The sequence below is a fragment of the Sarcophilus harrisii genome, chromosome 2, assembly GCF_902635505.1.
Source record: "Sarcophilus harrisii chromosome 2, mSarHar1.11, whole genome shotgun sequence".
In the NCBI taxonomy this organism is placed as follows: domain Eukaryota; kingdom Metazoa; phylum Chordata; class Mammalia; order Dasyuromorphia; family Dasyuridae; genus Sarcophilus; species Sarcophilus harrisii.
The window spans coordinates 492,708,235-492,728,859 of record NC_045427.1 but is presented as its reverse complement, the minus strand read 5'-3'; the positions used below and the strand labels follow the sequence as shown (position 1 = coordinate 492,728,859).

At 35.4% G+C, this 20,625-nt stretch overlaps 1 gene segment (V, D, J or C); it reads right to left on the bottom strand.

Moving 5' to 3' along the window:
- Positions 1-384: 384 nt before the first annotated feature.
- LOC116421016 lies at positions 385-6,042 on the bottom strand. The segment is given in 3 exon segments: positions 385-556; positions 5,343-5,736; positions 5,900-6,042. Coding segments are annotated over 3 exon segments (615 nt in total).
- Positions 6,043-20,625: the final 14,583 nt, after the last annotated feature.

The window sequence follows — 20,625 nt, the reverse complement described above, 5'->3', positions numbered from 1 at the left end:
AGAATGGTGATTTCTTACGTCTCTACTACGTGCCAAGTACTGTGCTAGATGCTAGAAATAAAATATAAACATGAAACAATTTCTGCCTTCAAAAATCTTACATTCTAAATAGGAAAAGACAACATATTTATGAGTTCAGGATTTTGTGACTCTAGGGCAGTGCTTTATCTGCTATACCACCTAGCTGCCAAATATGAATGTAGTATAAATGTTTATAAAAAATTAAGTCAGTGTCCCCATTATCTTCTATATTATCTTTAGTAGGGGAAGGACTTTTAAGGATATAAGTTTTTGAGGATTAAGACTTACAGCTCAGAACCAAGGGGAGAAATTCAATTCGATCTTCAATCTTCTTGGTGGCTGGCCTGGACTCTAGCACTTTACTCACTGAGCCAAGGCCAGACCAAAAGGCTCTTCAGAAAACTGCCCATCATCAGGAAAGAAGATAATAAAGGATTTGGACTTTAACACCAGGCTGTACTGGACTGAAAGGAAGGCTGTTCCCAGAGACCTCCAGAAAACCGAACCAAGGAGAACATTATACTTCTTTGAAGAGCTGCAAAACAATTTTAAAAGTCAAATAACAAAAGAAAGAATAGAAGAAAAATTGGGAAAAGAAATGAGAGGTATGCAAGAGAGAGACTCAACAGCTTGTAAAGTAAGGGCAAAATTGACTGAAGAAAAAAAATTCCTGAATGACTCGAGGAAGACGGTGGAGTAGGTCAGAAATTCTAAACTCTCTAAATTTTCCCCATAAACAAAAGAAAATTGCTTCTCAGGGCAAATATAGACCAGTGCAAAACAAATAAGACTTTAGGTAGAATAGGGATCTTCCTGGGACACCCCTAGAAGACCAAAATAAAGACCTCAAGAATGAGGTTTTACTGATGCAAAGTATAAACACTTCCAGGCTAGCTTGGTAAAACCACCAAAATGGGAGCCATAGGGTTACATGGATTCAGAGTAGCCTCAGCCCAAAGCATAGGAATTTTCACCTTCAAGAAGAATAGCCTCAGCCCAAAGCATAGGGATTTTCACCTCCAAGACAGCTAGGAAGTTGGGGATCTGAGCCTGTGAACACTGAGGGAACTGTGTGAAATAGAGAGATAAGGTGAAGAACTTACAGAAATGTCTGAATTCTTTTTTGGTATTTTATTTTCATTATTTCTGTGTTTCCCCTATGACCTATATAATATGTGCAGGCCCATATTATAGCCTTAGCCAGTTATAAACATATTTACTTAACCTGAGCTGATGATATTTATCAGTATTTGACCTTTATTGATATTTAGTCTATTAGCTTGACTACTATCTGCTGATTAAGCCTGAAGGCTTGATTTTCTGTTTCCTACAAATCAGGAGATTTCAGGGAAACAGAAACTTTCCATTCCAATCTCTCCAAATAGCAACAACCAATTAGATGCCTCTCCCTCCCCTTCTCAATGCTCTCTTACTTGTGATGTAATCTCTTGTATAAAAGCTGTGTATCTTTACTACTTCTTTAGTCCTCCTACCACGAGCTTTCTCTCTTTCTTATCTCGTGATGGGACAACTCACCCTCTGGAGGTTTTAATAAACAACTTTTCTGCTTTCTACTGAGTGATCTATAAGTAGTCATTTTGGGTAAGGGTCTTCTACATCCCTTTGTTGATTAGGAATGCCAGGCCCAGCTGAGCTGCAGAGACACACTCTGGATGAGAAAGAACTAGCTCACCCAGTGAATGAGAAGCAGCCGTGCAGGAAAGCTGGCTGCAGGCACTTACAGCAGGGTGGAATTTCTGGGTTGAGGTTCCAGACCAGTGAGGGAGAGCTGAAGTGAAGCCAGAGGCACTAACCTTGACTCCCACCTCCACCCTAGAGTCAGAGATATTTACTGTAATAGTTCTCATTATTGAAAAAAAAAAAAAAAACATGCAGTCAAAGAAGAAAAAACTCAGTCATAGAAATTTACTATGAGAATAGAGAAGACTGGGGTTCATCTTCAAAGGAGGATAGTAAAGGAAAAAAACCTCTTCTATCCCAAAGAGTAATGTTAAATGGCTATCTGTTAAGAAATAATTTATAGAAGAATTCAAATAAAACTTCAAAAAAATCAAATGACAGTGATTGAGGAAAAACTAAAAAAAAAAAAAGCATTCAAGAAAAACAAGATTATGAAAATAAAGTTAGCCATTAGAAAAGGAGATACAAATTCTTGAAGAAGAAAATAATTCTTTGAAAATCAGAAATTGGGAAGCCAGTGAAACTATGAAACTAAGAAATAACTAAACAAAATATAAAGAATGAAAAAAATAGAACAGAATATGAAACATTTTGTAAGAAAAACAACACATCTTCCAAATCACTATTGATCAGAGAAATGCAAATTAAGAAAACTCTGAGATACCACTACACATCTATCAGATTGGCTATGACAGGAAAAAATAATGATGAATGTTGGAGGGGATGCGAGAAAACTGGGACACTGATGCATTGTTGGTGGAACTGTGAACAAATCCAACCATTCTGGGGAACAATCTGGAATTATGCCCAAAAAGTTATCAAACTGTGCATACCCTTTGATTCAGCAGTGTTACTACTAGGGTTATACTCCAAAGAGATACTAAAGAAGGGAAAGGGACCTGTATGTGCCAAAATGTTTGTGGCAGTCCTGTTTGTAGTGGCTAGAAACTGGGAAATGAATGGATGCCCATCAATTGGAGAATGTTGGGTAAACTGTGGTATATGAATGTTATGGAATATTATTGTTCTGTAAGAAATGACCAGCAGGATGAATATAGAGAGGATTGGAGAGACTTACATGAACTGATGCTAAGTGAAATGAGCAGAACCAGGAGATCATTATTGTAAGGGTTAAAAAGCCTCTAGAAGCAAGGAATGCAGTTCAAGACATGTGGGAGGACCTGAGGGATGAGAGGTTCTGAGGCATAGGTGACTCCTACGTAGAGGTGGGCACAGCCCCAGCTGTCTGACCCCAGGTACCATGTCTCCCTCCTTAGTGTTCTCAAAACCTAGCACACCTCCCTCCTTCTTCTCGGGCCAATCCTATTATGCCAGGTTCCTAGAGGATCTCCCCTTGCCCCAGATACTCAGGGGGGTATAAATAAGAGCTATCTAAGAATAAAATTCTCTTTTGCTTCACCCCTACCTCCTGGTGGTCTGTCTCTGTGGGATCCGGGTTAGTGCCCAAAGACAGGTAAATGTGGCCTAGCCCTGCTGTCACCGCCGGGCATTAAGAGTAGCTCAAGGAGGAGCTACCAAGTTAGAGTAGTCCATAGGGGCGTAACAATTATGCACTTCAACAATGATACTGTATGAGGATGTATTCTGATGGAAGTGGATTTCTTTGACAAAGAGAAGATCTAATTCATTTCCAATTGATCAATGATGGACAGAATCAGCTACAGCCCGAGACAGAACACTGGGAAATGAGTGTGAACTGTTTACATTTTTGTTTTTCTTCCCAGGTTATTTTTACTTTCTGAATCCAACTCTTCTTGTGCACACATATATTGTATCTAGGATATACTATAACATATTTAACATGTATAAGACTGCCTACCATCTAGGGGAGAGGGTGGAGGGAGGGAAGGGAAAAGTCGGAACAGAAGTGAGTGCAAAGGATAATGTTGTAAAAAAAAATTACCCATGCATATGTTCTATCAATAAAAAGTTATAAAAAAATCTCCCCTTTTTTGGTCATAGACTGGCAGCAAAAACTTCATCACCTCAGCCATTCCTAAATCCATCATCTTAGCTTAAGTAACATCCTTATGTGGTACCCTTTTTCAAGGACTATTTACTTCGTTCTCCTTATATTCTATTCCCTTCTATTATCCATTCATGGACTATACTATTATATCTATATATCTATATATCTATATATCTATATATCTATATATCAATTCTTTGTTCTTTTTCTGTCCCTCATGAGAATTATGACTTCTAGAGTAACACATTTGAGCTCCTTTCTCTATCTCATTGCTCATTGGCAGATCTCATTTCTTTTTTTCCTTCCCTTTATTTTTTTAATCATTGATTTTATTTTATTTGAGTGATTTCTGCTATATCCCTGTTCTAGAAATATCATTTCATTAAAAGAAGTGGTAAATGAAAGAATGAAAGAAAAAGTATTCTTAGGCACTTGTTATTTGTTAAGTGCCGAGTTAAGAACTGGAGAAACAATTCGAAAATCAAGACATTCCCTGTTCTGAAGGAGCTCACAGGTTAATTAGGGGAGAAAGCACATACAAGAGAGTTTGCTTCAGAACCAATTAAAAGGACCAGAGCAACAAAGGGTGCAGTAGTGAAGGAACAGCAAGGGGCCTTAGAAAGCCTTAACTGGTCAGATGGAAGCAGAATCCAAGTTCTGCTACAGGGCATATTATAAAGCCCAGAAATATTTAGAATTCAGTTACAGGGAAGATGGAAAGGCCTTGACATCATTCATCTTAATGGTAGGATTGAAGCTGGAGACTTTCCATCCAATTGGTGTGAAAATAAATAATGTAGTTCATTAATGGAAGAATGGACTCCAGAATTATGTCTGCTCCATAAAGTGGTGGGCCTCATAACATGATGAATTCTGGAGGGAATGAGAGTAATTTAACGACCTTGTTTCCCCTTCCCAATGGAAATAACATGATATGAAGGTGGGTGATGACTCAACTTCTCATCCTTAGAAAATTGGTAAAAGACAAGGTAACTTGCTTGGGCAATGGGAATTGGAAATATCACTGCTAAAAACATATATCTTCTATATCAGAATGTTTGTTATTTGGAGTGAATTGTGTTCTTTACTACTTGCTTGAGGACTAATCTGTGTATTTTTATAAATAACTGATAAACATACATGTGCCCTCAGATAGGAGAGGTCACCAATGAAAAATTACTTTAAACAACTTAGTTTCCTTTCATCATCATCTTACTTAGTAAACTATCAATAAAATTATGTAGTAAAAAAATCAGAAATAAATCACCAGCTAGTTCTGGAGTCTGGAAGACCTCAGTTCAAATTTAGCTGCAGTTCATTTACTCATTGTCTGACTCTAGATAAATCACTCAACTCTTCCTCAGTTTCCTCATCTGAAAAATGAGTGAGAGAAGGAAATAGCAAACCACTCCAGTATCTGTGCCCAAGAAAATTGCAAATAAGGTCACAAAGAATCTAACAAGACTCAACAGTAGCAGCAACAAGATGAGAATGAAGTGATGTGTTAACATGGCTAGATCCAAGAGAAAATGGGGGATTTTTAGTATTATGAAGCAATGGAAGTGTTTGGTGCAGGGGAAGCAAAGTACTCTCAATAGGAGCCACATATCTTCCCCAGCCCTTAGCCCACCCTGCATGTAAATTAAACCTCGATGTTGGAGTCCCCGTGGCAGGGAGGGAGGCAGCACCCAGGTGCAGGGATTGTGCACAGGTTTCAGATGCCCAGGAAGCACTGTGCTTTGCACATAGGTAGGTGGCTGAGTCTTCTAGTTGGGAGGCAGTGATGTGCAGGGAGCTGTGCCGGTCCTTGGTATTCAGAGTGGCTCTTAATCTTCCATTCTGCTTCATCTCCCCATTTGAAAACAAAATAAATAAATTCACCAGACTTTTCCTTACATCCTGCCTGTACCAATGCAGGTAATCTGAACTTGAGCTTGAATAATTACAATGGAAGGAAACATTTTCTCCCTCTTGAATTGTCAAGGTCTGTGGGCTCTGCTTGACCAGGTCTTCACTGTTCACACCTATTCAAAAGGACAATGACAGGTACAAGAGATCAATATTAGTTCATCACTTTCCATAATTTTTCTTTCACTTTCATAAAACCTTAGGAATCCCTGCCCTGTGTCTTTCCTTCCCCCGCAGCCTTCTAAGAAACGAAAGCTAGCAATCGTTGTTCCCACTTACAGCTCAGGTGAAGAGAGAAAATTAATACAACAATCAAATGTTTCTCCATCCCTCCTCTTTTTCTTAATAGCCTGAAACACTTGGTTTTTTCAGCCTGGAATACCAGTCCCACAGTCAAAGCGTCTTTGCTTCTGTCTGAAACGTTTTTTCTTTTTCTCCTTCAAAACACCTGTGGATTTTCAACCTGAGTTCTGTCCAGCCTATCGCAGCTGTTTCTTATCTCATAAGATAACACGTGTTTCCACTCAATGCAGCACAACTATGACAGTCAGGGAAGAGAAGTTCTGAAAATGAAACCATTGCCCCCTTCTGGACAGATAAAGAATGGCTAACAAAATGTCTAAACATTGTAACCCTGAATCCTTCAAAACACATTTTTGATGGGGTTAAAACAATCAGTAAGTGAACATAGTAAGTGAGCAAAATGCATAAACAGAGATAAATATTGAAATCAGATACAATTTTTTTCTATTTTTATAATGTCATTTTATTTTTTAAAATACATGCAAAGATAATTTTAAACATTCACTTTTGCAAAACCCTGTGTTTCAAATTTTCCTCCCTCTCTCCTGCCACCTTCCTCCCCTAGACATTGACTAATCCAATATAGTTTAATATACACATTTCTCACATCCCTTCCCTCATTTATTATTTTTTCTTGTCATTAGCCAATCTGAAAGTGGTACCTCAGAGTTGTCTTAATCAAATAAAATTTTCACCCAAGAAAATGTGATATACTTAGTAGCACACATGATGAATTTTTGTACTTCATGGTAAATTTATGGGGAAAGGAATTCAACAAATAATTAACTTAATATTGCTATACTTTAATCTGTGACTTCTTGTATATGGATATTCTTCTTAACCATTTCACAGCTTATCTGTGAGACTTTTGCCCATGGCATTCCATAAATCCTTCATTAGAGAACTACTTAAAATGATGGAAGACTGTTTCTACTTTCTATGTCTTTGAGATAAAAACACATTTTGCAGACAAACTGTCCCTTGTGCTTGCTATGTCTCCAATCTATCTCTTCTTTCAGTCATGTACATCTCTGATCATGTCACTTATACTACTTTATAGAGTTGAAAGATACCTTAGAGATCACTAAAGTGACTTCTTCATTTTACTGGCAAAGAAACTAAAACTGCACAAGTTAAGTGACTTGCCTGTGTATATATAGTTAAAACTATCAGTGTGAAGTGGCTGAAAGCTTGGAGACATATATAGGGATATTTAATCATAGGATAATAATTTAGATAATCTGGTCCTTGGGTAATAAACATAGTTTATCTACAAGTCCATATCAAAAATCCTTGTTGGATTTGCCTGAGCAGGAATGGCAGTCAAGAAAGAATCCAGTGTAGGCTAGATCTCTTATAGTGGGAATTTTCTGTTAGGAAATCAACCAATTGCCTTTTCATTTCCATTGATTCTGTTTTGGAGGCAAGTGTATAAATCTCAAATAAAATGGGCATATTATATTTATTTTCATTGTCTATCCTCCAAAAAAGAATCGAAATCTCAATACATTTATTGCACACACATACACACACACACTCACAAGATCTGGGATTAGAAAATACCCTCTATCTTCATGACATCCCTATTTGGTCTCATGTATAACAACAGATAAATGTCTGTAAGGCAGGCATGTCATGGCATATAAAGGACTTGCAATTAGGAGGAACTAACTTCAAAATTTTGCCCAAGACACTCATTAGCTATCCAATTTTGGGAAATCACTTAACCTTAAACTTACTTTCCTCATCTATAAAATGAGGATAATGACAGCACCAATCTTATAGAGCTGTTGTGAGAATCAAATAAGATTACATAAATAAAAGATCATATAAACACTTGCTAGTTATTATTAGCTTATTTTAAGTCTGAAACCATATGAGATTTCAGACTACTGGAAAAAAATTTTAAATTGTGCTCCTTACATTCAAGTTACTTTGGGTAACATGATATCGCCTACTTATTTCCACTACATCTATTCTCTTTGCTCTTTGAATATTTGTAATTTTGAATCTTACATGATTTGCAACCATTTAGTTTTAACAGGAAAATATTGTTGAAGGTATCATCTCATACCACATATCAAGATAAAAGGTCAAAATGGGTGCATGATTTAGAGATTAAAGGAAACTCATAAATGCATTAGGGAAGCATGGAAAAATTTATGTCAACATCCATGGATAAGGGAAGAGTTTAAGACCAAATGAGATAGAGAAGATAATGGATATAAAATAGATAGTTTTGATTACAGGAAATTAAAAAGGTTCTGTACAAACAAAACAGAAACAAAATTAAAAGGGAACTGGGGATAAAAAATATAGCAAATTCATCTGATAAAGATCTTATTTCTCACATATATAGAGAACCAAGCTAAATTTAGAAAAATAAGAACCATTTCCCAACTGATAACTGATCTAAAGATATGAAGAGGCAGTTTTAAGAAGAAATCAGAGCTATCAACAATCACATAATATGCTCTAAATTAGAAATTACATTAGAGAAATGCAAATTAGAACAACTCTGAGGTACCCCATCACCCCTATCAGATTGGTTCAGATGATAGAAAAGGAAAGTGACAAATGTTGAAGGTGATCTGAAAAAATTGGTACACAAATGCACTAATAATGGAGTTGTGAATTGGTCTCATCCTTCTGGAGAATAATTTGGAACTAAATTCAAAGGGCTATAAAGCTTCATCTACTCTTTGACCCAAGAATACTACTATTAGATCTGCATCTCAAAGAGATCAAAGAAAAAGAAGAGACTTATATGTACAAAAGTATTTGTAACTGCTCTTTTTGTAGTGGCAAAGAATTGGACAGTGAGGGGATTTCCATCATTTGGGGAATAGCTGAAATAGCTGTGATATATGATTGTGATGGGATTTTATTGTGCTACAATAAATGACAAATGGAATGGTTTCAAGGAAGAAAAACCTGGCAAGAAATATGAATTACTACAAAGTGAAGTGATTAGAACCAGGAGAACATTTTACATAGTAAAAGCAATAGTATAACAATGATCAACTGTGAAAGACTTAGCTTCTCTAATCAATGCAATGATCCAAGACAATTCCAAAAGATTCACAATAAAAAATGCAATCTACCTCCTAAAAGAGGACTGCTGAACTCTAAGTGCAGATTGAAACATTATTTTTTTCACTTACTTTATTTTTCTTCCTCTTTTTCATCATGTCAAATATGGAAATATATTTTCATGACCACATGGATAATTCATATCATTGATTGCCTTCTCAAAGGCTGAAGGGAGAAAGAAAATTTAAAAATCAAAATTCTTTGAATAAATGATCAAATAAAATATATTTTTAAAATAAAGCTTTGGGTTTTACAACAGAGAACTATTTGGATCATTGAAAAGTAATAGTTTCTTCAGTTCATGTCCGTCTAACATTCTGTTCTGGGCCCAGGTCATTATCAACCTTTGGGGGTAGGTGCATACAGGTCACTTCCATCAATGCCATGTAGACATATTTTCCTTCCAGTTACATGGATAATATCTGCTTTTCATCATATCATAATATAAAGGATCATAGGATTTAACATTGAAAGACATTGTTCAGCTCATCTAATAGCAGAAACCCTTTATTTTACAGAAGAGGAAATTGAATCCTGTTCAGCTGAACTAATTTGCCAAAGTGGCATTGGCAGATTGCAAAGATCCCAAATTCAGTTCTCTGCCTACTCTTCATTGTCATATTTTCTCATTTGGTTTTTTTTCATGCGTATAATTAGACTAATTTTTTTTTGCCCTCTTCAGGATTTCAAAAGGATAATCTTATAGGTAATTGTTGTTTTTTGTTTTTTTGTTTTTTTATCACAGCAACAAATGAATACATTGAACAAAAATATATATATATTTCCTATCATCTATAAGGACAGGTTGTTCTAAAATGAAAGAAAGACTAGGTAAAACAAGTGGCCTTAACTCTGCTCAGAATCACTCTGCTCTGAAAATTTGTCAGTTCAAACAACTTATTTCACTGGGATAGCAGTAGGTCTCCTGTGGATCTAATGAAATAACATTTTTATAGCATTTATTATAGCACCTGGAACGTAGCAGGCAGTTAACAAATATTAATTCACTTGTCCCTACCCCCTCCTGCTTAACTCTGGACCACCTTGCTCCTAAAGTTTGGTAGTCTATTTTGGACAATCAACTATTCTGGGTCCCTGCCAATATCTTTTTTTAATGACAAACCATGCAAATTCCTTGAGGACTGAGAAAGCATTGAATTGAAATAGACTAGAAAGGCAAATAACAAGGAATTGAATCAAGCAGCAAATATTCTCCGTGCCTGTACCCCAAATGACTTCCATTTCCCAAGGCATCAAGGGAATGATAATCAAATTCTTCCTTAATCCTTCTATTTTCCCACTATATAGAAAGCAGGATGAAATCAGCTCCAATTCAAGTTTCCATGGTGAGGTTTAAGGTCTAATGCCAGCTCCCTCCTGACTTTCTTTTCTGACAGTTTCAGCAAAGCTAGAGAGTGAGTGTTGAGGGGACAAGGATGGATGAATGTGAAAGCTTCTTCACCTGTCTTCACACCATACCCTTCTATGTTGCTTGGGGTCCTCCACATAGCTATTACTGACTTTGGAAATGAGAATAGCCCCTAATCTTTCTATTTTTCATCCTCATATGAAAATGAATGAAAAGGATTTATTAATCGGTCACTATCTGTCGAGCACCATGCCTTACATTAGAGATGCAAAAACAAAAGCAAAGACAATCCTACCCTCAAGCAGGTTACATTCCAAGAGAGATGATAATATATATAAGAGAGTGATAACATCGAAGAGTATTTTGATTTGGAAAATTATAAAGATGGTGAACAGAGCCATTGGGAGAGCATAACGGCATGCCTTTTCTAAAAATGATGACAATTGGTTCCAAAAATAATGACAGTTATTTCCCCAAATAATGACAATCTAGAACTAAAAACAAAAACAAAAAACAAAACCAGGGTGTGTGTATGGGGGAGGGGTGAAGTGTACTTGAGGCAGAACTGAAATGCAGTAGGAAAATAGTTAACTACAAACAATGACAGTATATCCCTACACAGAAATTCTAGTAATGAAAAGAAGAAAAAATTCACATTTCTCAGGTAAAAGTTTGATATCCATGCTATATAAACAACTAAAATGTAATTATACATGAGTATGTCAGTATATTACATATACATGAAATGTTATCAGTATGTGTATATATAAAACATATAATATATAGTTTATATAGATACATAACTAAAACAATTCTCCAACTGATGTACAATTTTCCAAAAATGATATAAATCATCAATTCTCAAGAGTAATGACAAGATATTAAAACCATATAAAAGAAAATCCCAAATAATGAATAAGAGAAAGTCAGATCAAAATAACCCTGAAGTTTTACCTCATATCTAGAAAAATTGTTAGAAAAAAGGATAAAAATAGATTAGCAAAAGATAAGCACATCAGGGCATTGTTGATGGGGCTATTATATGTAGAATCATTTAGGGAAAGAATTTACAATTATATAAATAGTGACTAAAATATTAAAAATCCTTCAACCCAGAAATTACATGCTAAGCAAAAGGTAGCCAATTTTTTTTAACATCCCCAAATATATCAAAATTTTGGCAGCAATTTTTTTTTTGTGGTAGAAGAGAATTAGAAAAAAAAATTGTCCAGTGGTTGGGAATGACTAAATGAATTATGGCACATGAATGTAATGGAATATTACTGTGCTGTAAGAAATGTTACAAGCATGATGAAAAGCAAAGAACTATTTATATGATATGATGAAGAATGAAGTAAGGAGAACCAAGAAAACAATATAAACAATGACTACAACAATGGGAAAAGGAAGAATAACCATATCTCAATCAAAAATGAATGCTGCAAAATTATAAAGACAAGCATCATTTTTAAAAAAAGAGTTGAGAACATATCTCTTTCCACTCCTTTACCAAAGTAGGAGGTTCACAGATGTGATACTTATATTTTTAGACTTTTTCAACATTTCAACAATTAAAATTTATGTTTTCTTTTTTATCTATTTAAAAAGTTATTTTTAATATAAAATGAGTAAAAGATGGGAAAGGAGAGATATTGGTAGTAACTTGTAATGTACCAAAAAAAAAAATTAAAAATTTTTTCAAGCCATTACACATAGGGTTAATCTTTCTTACCATCTCTCCTTAGATGGTACGGTGTCTGTGTAGGAATGTAGACAAGAAAGAGATTAAAATTCTCTTGCCAATTCACTTGAATAGTGACTGTATAGTGCATCTCAAACAAGACCCAAGGAATAGGAAGGATGAAATAGATCAGGGGTCCTCAAACTACAGCCAGCTGGCCAGATGTAGCAGCTGAGGACGTTTATCCCCCTCACCCAGGGCTATAAAGTTTCTTTATTTAAAGGCCCACAAAACAAAGTTTTTGTTTTTACTATAGTCTGGCCCTCCAACAGTCTGAGGTGCAGTGAACTGGCCCCCTCTTTAAAAAGTTTGAGGACCCCTGAAATAGATGAAGTACCTGATTCTCTGGAATCTGAGAGGTAGTGAAGTTTTCTACAACCCTACCCATGAAGATAAAATTAGCATTCTTCTTTTCAGAAAATGCTTCACATTCTTTCTACTGAATATAGCAGCACTGAATAGAAATATAAGGGAACAGTTTACTCTTCAGAGACTGAAGTACATATTCAGTCAACAAATCATCTTGATGATATAATTGGAAGAACATAAAACCTAGGATCTGGAGTTCTAGGTATTAACATTGATTTCAACACTAACTGTATCTTTGAGCCTAGAGTTAATATAGAAATATTGATATCCTAATAAGAGTTGTTGGGAGGAAATAATTTTGTTATTTACAATAGAAATTTGAATTAGCATAATGAAAATTTTATCTTAATAAACCAACCCATCAATAATTTTGATTCATGGCTGGAGTCATTATAGATGGAGAAGGAAAAGGTAATGAGTATTTATAAGGTTTATATTCAAATTTTATTTCATTTGATCCAAATGATAACCCTGCTAGTGAGAAAGAACATGACAATAACTATGCTGAAAATTAATATATACAGATAAATTGGGGATAATCAACAGATAGAAAGCACTAAGTTCATTAAGGAAAATCAGGAAAGGTGGGATTTTAACTTGGACTTGAGGCAAAACAAGGAAGATAGGAAAGGGAGATGAAAAGAGAGAGCATTCTAGGTATTAGGAACAGACAGGGAAATACATATGATTAACAGAGCATCTTACAGAGTATACAGAAGTGAGTGATATATAAGAAGACTGAAAAGGTAGGCAGGGAGACAGAAGTTATGAAAGGCTTTGAGTTTCAGAAGATTTTATATTTGATCTTGGAAGTGATGGGAAGCCACTAGCATTGATTAAATATAGAATGGTGGTGATATGTTTGATTTTTGCTTCATTATTTTAGATCAATTTGATAGCTAAGCATAGAATGAACTAAAATGAGGGGACACTAGAGGCAGAGAAACTAATCAATACTCCAGGGCATAAAGTGATGAGGACCTGGACCAGGCCTATGATTGTGTGAGGAGAAAAGAGCTTTTATGTCAGAAATTATATAAAGTTAACATTTATAGGGCTTGGCAACCAGTTAGATATGAGGTGAGGAGAGATAAAAGGAAGAATAGAGGTTGATACTTATGTTAGGAGCCTGGATAGATGGGAAGATAATGGTATCCTCATCAAAAATACGAATACAAGAAAGAGAAGGGACTTTTGAAGGGAAGATAATGAGTTCAATTTTGGACATTTTGCATTTAGGATGCCTATGGTACATCTACTTCAAGATGTCCAGTAGACAGTTAGAAATGATAGTCTAATAGTTGTGACAAAGATTGAGGCTAGATTAATTTCTCAGAGAAACTTCAACATAGCTATGACTAGTGAATCTATGAGATCCGATGAGAATAACAAGTAAAATAGTATAGAAAGAGAAGAGAAGACAGAGTCTTAGAACACACCCACAATTAGTGAATATGCACTAGATGAAGATCCATCAAAATACAGTGTGAAGGAATAGTCAGGTAGGAGGAAAACCAATACAGAGTAGGATCACAACAATCTAGGGGAAAAAAAGAAAAACTTCTACCCAAGAGAAGAGGGTGAGAAAGTAAGTGTCAAAGACTTCAGAGAGCTTAAGAAGAATGAGAAAAATCATGACATTTGTTGAGTAAAAGATTATTAGTAACTTTGGAAAGAATTTTTGTTTGAATTATACCAGAGGAAGTTAGACTGCAAGGCATTACGAATAGAGTAGGAGGACTGAGTATAGACAGATTTTTCAAGGCATTTGCTACAAAGAAGGAGGAGAGATGTGGAATCATAGGTGGGATGAAAGGATCAAGTGAGGAGTTTTTGAGAATGGAGTAGACACAAGATTTATAGAACTGGGGAAGTGACCAGTAGATAGAGATTGAAAATAAGTGAGAGTAGGGGTGATAAAGGGGGCAGTCCGCCAAAGAGTACAGGAAAGAATGGTGTCAGTGGTACAAGTGGGAGATTGTCTTAATGAGGAGATGGGACACCTCTTCATGTGAAATGGATAAAAGTGGAGAAATTGGCAGAAGGCTTCTGAGTGATATCAAATAAGGGAGAGGGAAGAACATGATGCTCTTGATGGATGGTGTCAATTTTTTTAAATGAAATATGAAGGAAGATTTTCAATGGAGAGCATGGAGAGAGAAAGAATAACAGGCAGCTTGAAAACTGATGAAAATATTTGGAAAAACTGTTGTGGTGAGTAGTATAGTGAGTCAATTAGGGAGTAGTAAACAGATTGCTTTGCAGCATTGAGGGTCCAGTTGAGATTATGTAACATGACCTGGCAGTCCAGGTCTGTGATTTTTCTCCAACTTTGTTTGGCAGCACATAAGTAAATGCAAAAGCTGCAGGTGATGGAAGTAATCTGAGGCTGAGGTTTTCTCTGGTTGGATTAGAAATACAATTAGAAGCAAAAGACTAGAGAACAGTGGATAATGTAGATGTCGCAGGGGTCCTCAAACTACGACCTTCAGGCCAGATGCGGCAGCTGAGAACGATTATCCCCCTCACTCAGGGCTATGAAGTTTCTTTATTTAAAGGCCCACAAAACAAAGTTTTTGTTTTTACTATAGTCCGGCCCTCCAGCAGTCTGAGGGACAGTGAACTGTCCCCTATTTAAAAAGTTTGAGGACTCCTGAATTAGAGTTTAAATGGTTTACCAAAGGATCAAGAAATGCAAAGAGAATGAAGTCAGTGCAGAGGTGATGATGACCTGAGGAAGATCCAATGGGTCAGTGGATTAAAAGTCAACATGAGAGTGAAGAATGGGGTTTGGAGTTCCAAGGTGGAGGGAAAAGTAAAATGACAACAGATTGTGTTCAGATGAAGCAATTTTATGGTTTATAAATGTGGACTTTCAACCAAGACTCTGTATAAATTGTCTCCCTGCTTACAATATGAGTTCCTTGAAAACAAAAATTTTTATTTTTCTATAGATGTTGTAATCCTATAAAACCATTAAGGGCTACTGGAAGTGCAGTTTTTAACTAGCCAGTAGGAAAAACTGGCAGATATTCAGAAAAGACAAAATTAAATAAAATTGTTACTAGACATAGTTTTGGCTGGCTTCCTGATCTGCTTAAGAAATGATTTAACTGCACAGAACTTTCTATCTGCCTAAATGTGTTGCATGGCTACTACAATAACTTAGTGAATTTATCTCCTTTCCATTTCTTTCCCTTGCCTCATTGCTGCCTGATGAAGTGGCATCTCTTAAACTTCACATATTCCTGGCTTTCTTAAAAGCACTGTTTATTTTCCATATTTTTATAATGGATTATGTCTGCATATGAAGACAAAATGGCTTTTATTGTGTTTATTACAAAATAATGGGTAAAAAAGAGAGATATACACAGGAAGGGCAATGTATGGTACCAAAAGATTAATTATCTTAAAGTTGAAAGAAAAACATAGTTATAATAGGATCTCTGGAGATAGAAAGGAGAGCTTTGATATGACAATGATGATATAGAGAAGTTCTAGATTCTCACATTTCTACACTTATGTGTGAATATTGGTAGTTTTGAAGTTAAATCAATTCAATTTGTTTCAAAAATGGTATGTCATATTTTAGTCTTTGGAAGATGTTTTATATCTTTCAAGTTGATGTATCTTATGGTAGCATGGTCTCTGGATGGTTTACTAAGACTTAGCTCTTTAAGATTATAGAAACATACAGAGCAAAGAAATAGTCTATGTGTCTTTCTAGGCAAAAACAGTAGAAAATTGAGTAGTCCTTTGATAAGCTTCATGTAACCTGTCTCAGGCATCTTTTAACTTATGTATTCCCATTTCAAAGATTACCACTTACAATAGAGACCTCACAGTCTCTGACAGTCTGAGGACATGCAGAAAAAAAGGGAATGGAATACCCAAGATAGCCCCTGACCTCAAGGAACTTATATTCTAATGTTGGAAGTTACATAGAGAGGAGCTTGAATGAAGGAAGAATCTTCAGAGAATTTAAAAGTAGTTAAGAAGCAAAAAATTTAAGGGGATCTTAAAGTTAGGAGACTAGAAAGAATTGAATCATCATTCTGTGGAATAAATATATTCTTTTATAAAGAAGTCATTTTCCTGTGTGTGGAGGACAACACAGTGCGACACTTATTGTTCAAACATAAAGATGTGAGATAAGAAACAAAGAATAGTGTTTACTACTCCCAATCGACTTCCTACACATTCTGGGGATATTAAAAATGGGTAATAATTTCTTCATTCTCTCAAAGACCTTGAGAGGGAGAAGGAATAGGGAGTATTGGAGAGCATGAAAAGAACAATATGGACTGGCCTGAGATGTAGGGGAGCATGTGAGACAAGTTTTACTTTAGAAAAACAACTAAAAGGACATTCATATTCTGGAATAGGGGAAGGTGTATACTTGTAGTACAAAACAGAAACTTCATGGGGAATGGCAACAATATAAACTCTTCTCCAAATTAAGACTATGTTTTCCCAGGCTACATCACACTCCAAAAGAAGGGGAGTCCCTGGCACTGGTACGTACCCATGTGACGGTGGGAACAGAGATTCAACTGTAAGATACACTAGTCTCAGGAGTGGGAAGTGAGTATGATTAAGGATTTGGCCTTGTGATTCCAAGTACTGATATTTCCATGACCAAGGTATAAGACAAGAAGGCTCCACCAAAAACAAAAGGTAAAGCCTTTTTTACACAAATAATCAGTAGAACCAGGGATCATTCTCTGTCTTCAAATATAACACTATTTCTACTACATCATGACATGAACAAAGGCAAAACAGTGGTTAAGAGGGACCATTTTCCTCCCAGCCATGTAAATTCCTAGGTGTGACAAAATTCCTATTAATACATGTAGGCAACTCATTGGCAACTTATGTCTAGGACCTAAGAACTTGGGGCTTTTTGCTTGTTAATATTTTGAAAACTATATTTCAAAATATTTTATTTTCTTTATAATTACATGAATTATTTTCATGAATTTAAAAGCATTTTGAGAATGGATCCATAGTCTTCAATAGCCTGACAAAAGGGTTTTATTACATAAAATAAAAGGATACCTTAATTTAAAGAGTTGCCTAAGAATAAGTCACTGAGATTTTAAAGTGACTTTCCCGCAACAGTTATGTTCCCAGTTTCTATCAATAATCATATTTGGAATCTTTCTAGTTCTGAGATTTGCTCTCTGCCTACTCTGCCAAGCAGAGAATGATTATTTCAATTTAATTTAGGTACTGAATCATTAATATCTCTATAAAATCCCTTTTATTTTCCAAACATTCAATTTTCTAGTAAAAATCACCATTTATTTACTATGGTCATATGTTTCATTGTTTAAACATTTTATCTCCTTATATTACTTTCCCTGGACCAAGGGTGATAATTCACAGAGGCAGAGACTTATTGGCAAAACATTTTCTTATGATCCTGGCATGAAAAATTCATTTCCCTTCTATTGTTTTATCCAGTGCAAGATCAAAAGCCATGCATAAGGATACCTTTTATCAGTACATCATGGTGTCCCTGTTTCAAATTTTGTAATTCAAACTACCAAGAAAGACCAAGCAATAAACAAGGAGACTGGGGAGCTAAATGGAGAATTGCAGACACTACAACTAATACTTGGCAGAAAACCATCATGAGGAGAGCATTCGAGCCTAGAGAGGGGGAAGAATGAACAGACAGACAGGCAGATAGGAAGGAAGAGGAGAAGAGAGGAAAGGAAAGGAGGGAAAAGGAAAGAACAGAAGAGGAAAGGAGGGAGGACAGAGAATGATTCTGGCATTTCTTGCTCTCTCTAGGAAATTTGCAGAATTCTTATTTTCATTAACTTTGGTTCATTTTCTTTTGTAACATAAAATTATTTTTTAAAAATTATTCACTTCTTTCTTTTAAATGTTGAATTATTTGCTTAGGAACTGGACTTTTACTCCCTTTTTCTTTACTAGATTTTCTTTTGAGAATGAGCATCTTTTTTTCTAGTATTCCCAATAATTTGTCCCTCATTTTTACTTTCTTTCTGACTCTTCCCCCCTCTTCTTCCATGTCATACAATTTTTCTTTGGAACAGATTTCTGAAACTGAGTGTCCTCAACCTATCAAGTTGGAGAAGTATAGGAATTTATTGAATCCTTGCCTGAAACAGTCTGCATAAAAATAACTGACTGCAACCAGGAGTCTAGTCCTTTTTTCCCTGACCATACAAGTTTCTTCTCTTCTAGTCATCCCTTCTTAAGGGATGTTCAAGACCTGTTCTATTTCTTGTGTAATCTCTCCCCTCTCTCCCCAATAATTGCATGTTTTTCCCTTACCTTAAATGGATAGAAGAAAAAGATATTCCTTTTGTGGATGGTAGTGGGGTTCAGATTAATTTGCCAACAGAAGAGATGCGGATAGTTGCCACAACCACTAGAACAAAATATACATGAATGGTTGCTGATTCTAACCACTTTTGCTGACTAGTTGCTTATACCAGAGAGGTCTGAATGTAAGAAGAATGGATAAAAGAGCCTTACAGTTTTTGCAGTTATTCCATAAGGCTTTTGCCTTATATGATACTTCTAGCTTGTTTTCTTGTTGATTCAGCTTGATTTATTATGGTTTATTGTATATTTCTTTTTTTATTATTGTCAAATTGGAGTGATTTGAAAATAGCTATTCAACCATCTTGCCAATCTGGATGTTTGTTGTTTTTTTTTTTTTGTTTGTTTGTTTGTTCTATGTTTCTTTTCAAATATACTCACAGAGCTGTAAATGGCTTTCACGTAACCCTGGAATTTTGGGACTATGGTTCTTTAGCTACTCTGCTTAGTGGTAAAATACTCATGTTGAGCAAAATGCAGTCAGTAGCGATGCATCTTTGAGTGTGAAATCTTATTGGAGAAACTGATTTGTGGGATTTTAGTGAAGAAGATGATGGAATGGAAAGTACCAAAGTTAAGTAGTAAGGTAGACAAAGTTAAAGGGAGAAATAAAAAGAAGGCAATCATATTGGAATGGAAAACACTCATAGGTATAAAACTTCGCTCTTAATTTGTAGACATTCAAGGTGTTCCTGCCCTTTGGCAAGACCATGAGACTAAGAGGAGGAGAAACAGAAGTTTCCAATATCTCTACCTGTTTTCCATTCTAAATACATAAGCCTTGACAGAAAGTTCCAGATTTTATCTAGTCTGTGTAAAATCTATTGTACCCATCATTACCCATCTCCTAGGACTAACAGTGATCATACTAAAAATTTCTCATAAATTTTTTTAAAAATGAGCAGGCAAAGGAGAAAGATCTCAACCAAAGAAACTTGTTATGAAAATAGAAAAGATTGGGATTCATCTTCAGAAGAGGATATTGAAGCAAAAAGCCTCCCTTACCCCAAAGAGTAACATTAAATAGTCACCTGCTCAAAAAGAAATTCATAGAAGAATTAAAATCAAATGAAAGAGATTGAGGAAAAACTAAAATAAAATAAAAATCCAAGAAAAACAAGATTATGAAAAGTCAACCAAGTAGAAAAGGAGATCCAAAATCTTAAGGAAGAAAATGACTCCTTGAAAATCAGAATTCAACAAGGGGAAGCCAGCAAAGTCATGAGACCAAGAAATAATAAAACAAAATATAAAGCATCAAAAAATAGAAGAGAATATGAGACATGTTATAAGAAAAACAACTGATCTGGAGAACAGATCAAGAAAAGAAAATTATTAGAATAATCATACTATCTGAAAGCCATGAACAAAAAAAAAAGAATCTTGATACAATAATGCAAGAAATAATTAAAGAAAATTGTCCGAAGTGCTAAAACAAGAGGGGAAAATAGAAATAGAAAAAAAAAAGTCCACTAATCACACCTAAAAGAGATCCTACAAAAGGAACATCATAGCCAAATTCTAAAACCCCAAGTTCAAAGACAAAAGCAAGAAGAAAAAAATAATTCAATTATGATAGAGCCACAATTAGAATCACACAAGCTCTAGCAACAGCTACATTAAAGATCAAAAGTCTTGGAATACTATATATCAAAGAACAAAAGAACTGAGGCTGAAACAAAAAATATCACACTTAGCAAAGTTAGATATAATCCTGAACAACAACAAAAATATGAATTGCCATAATTTCAGGATTTTGTTTCAAAAAGA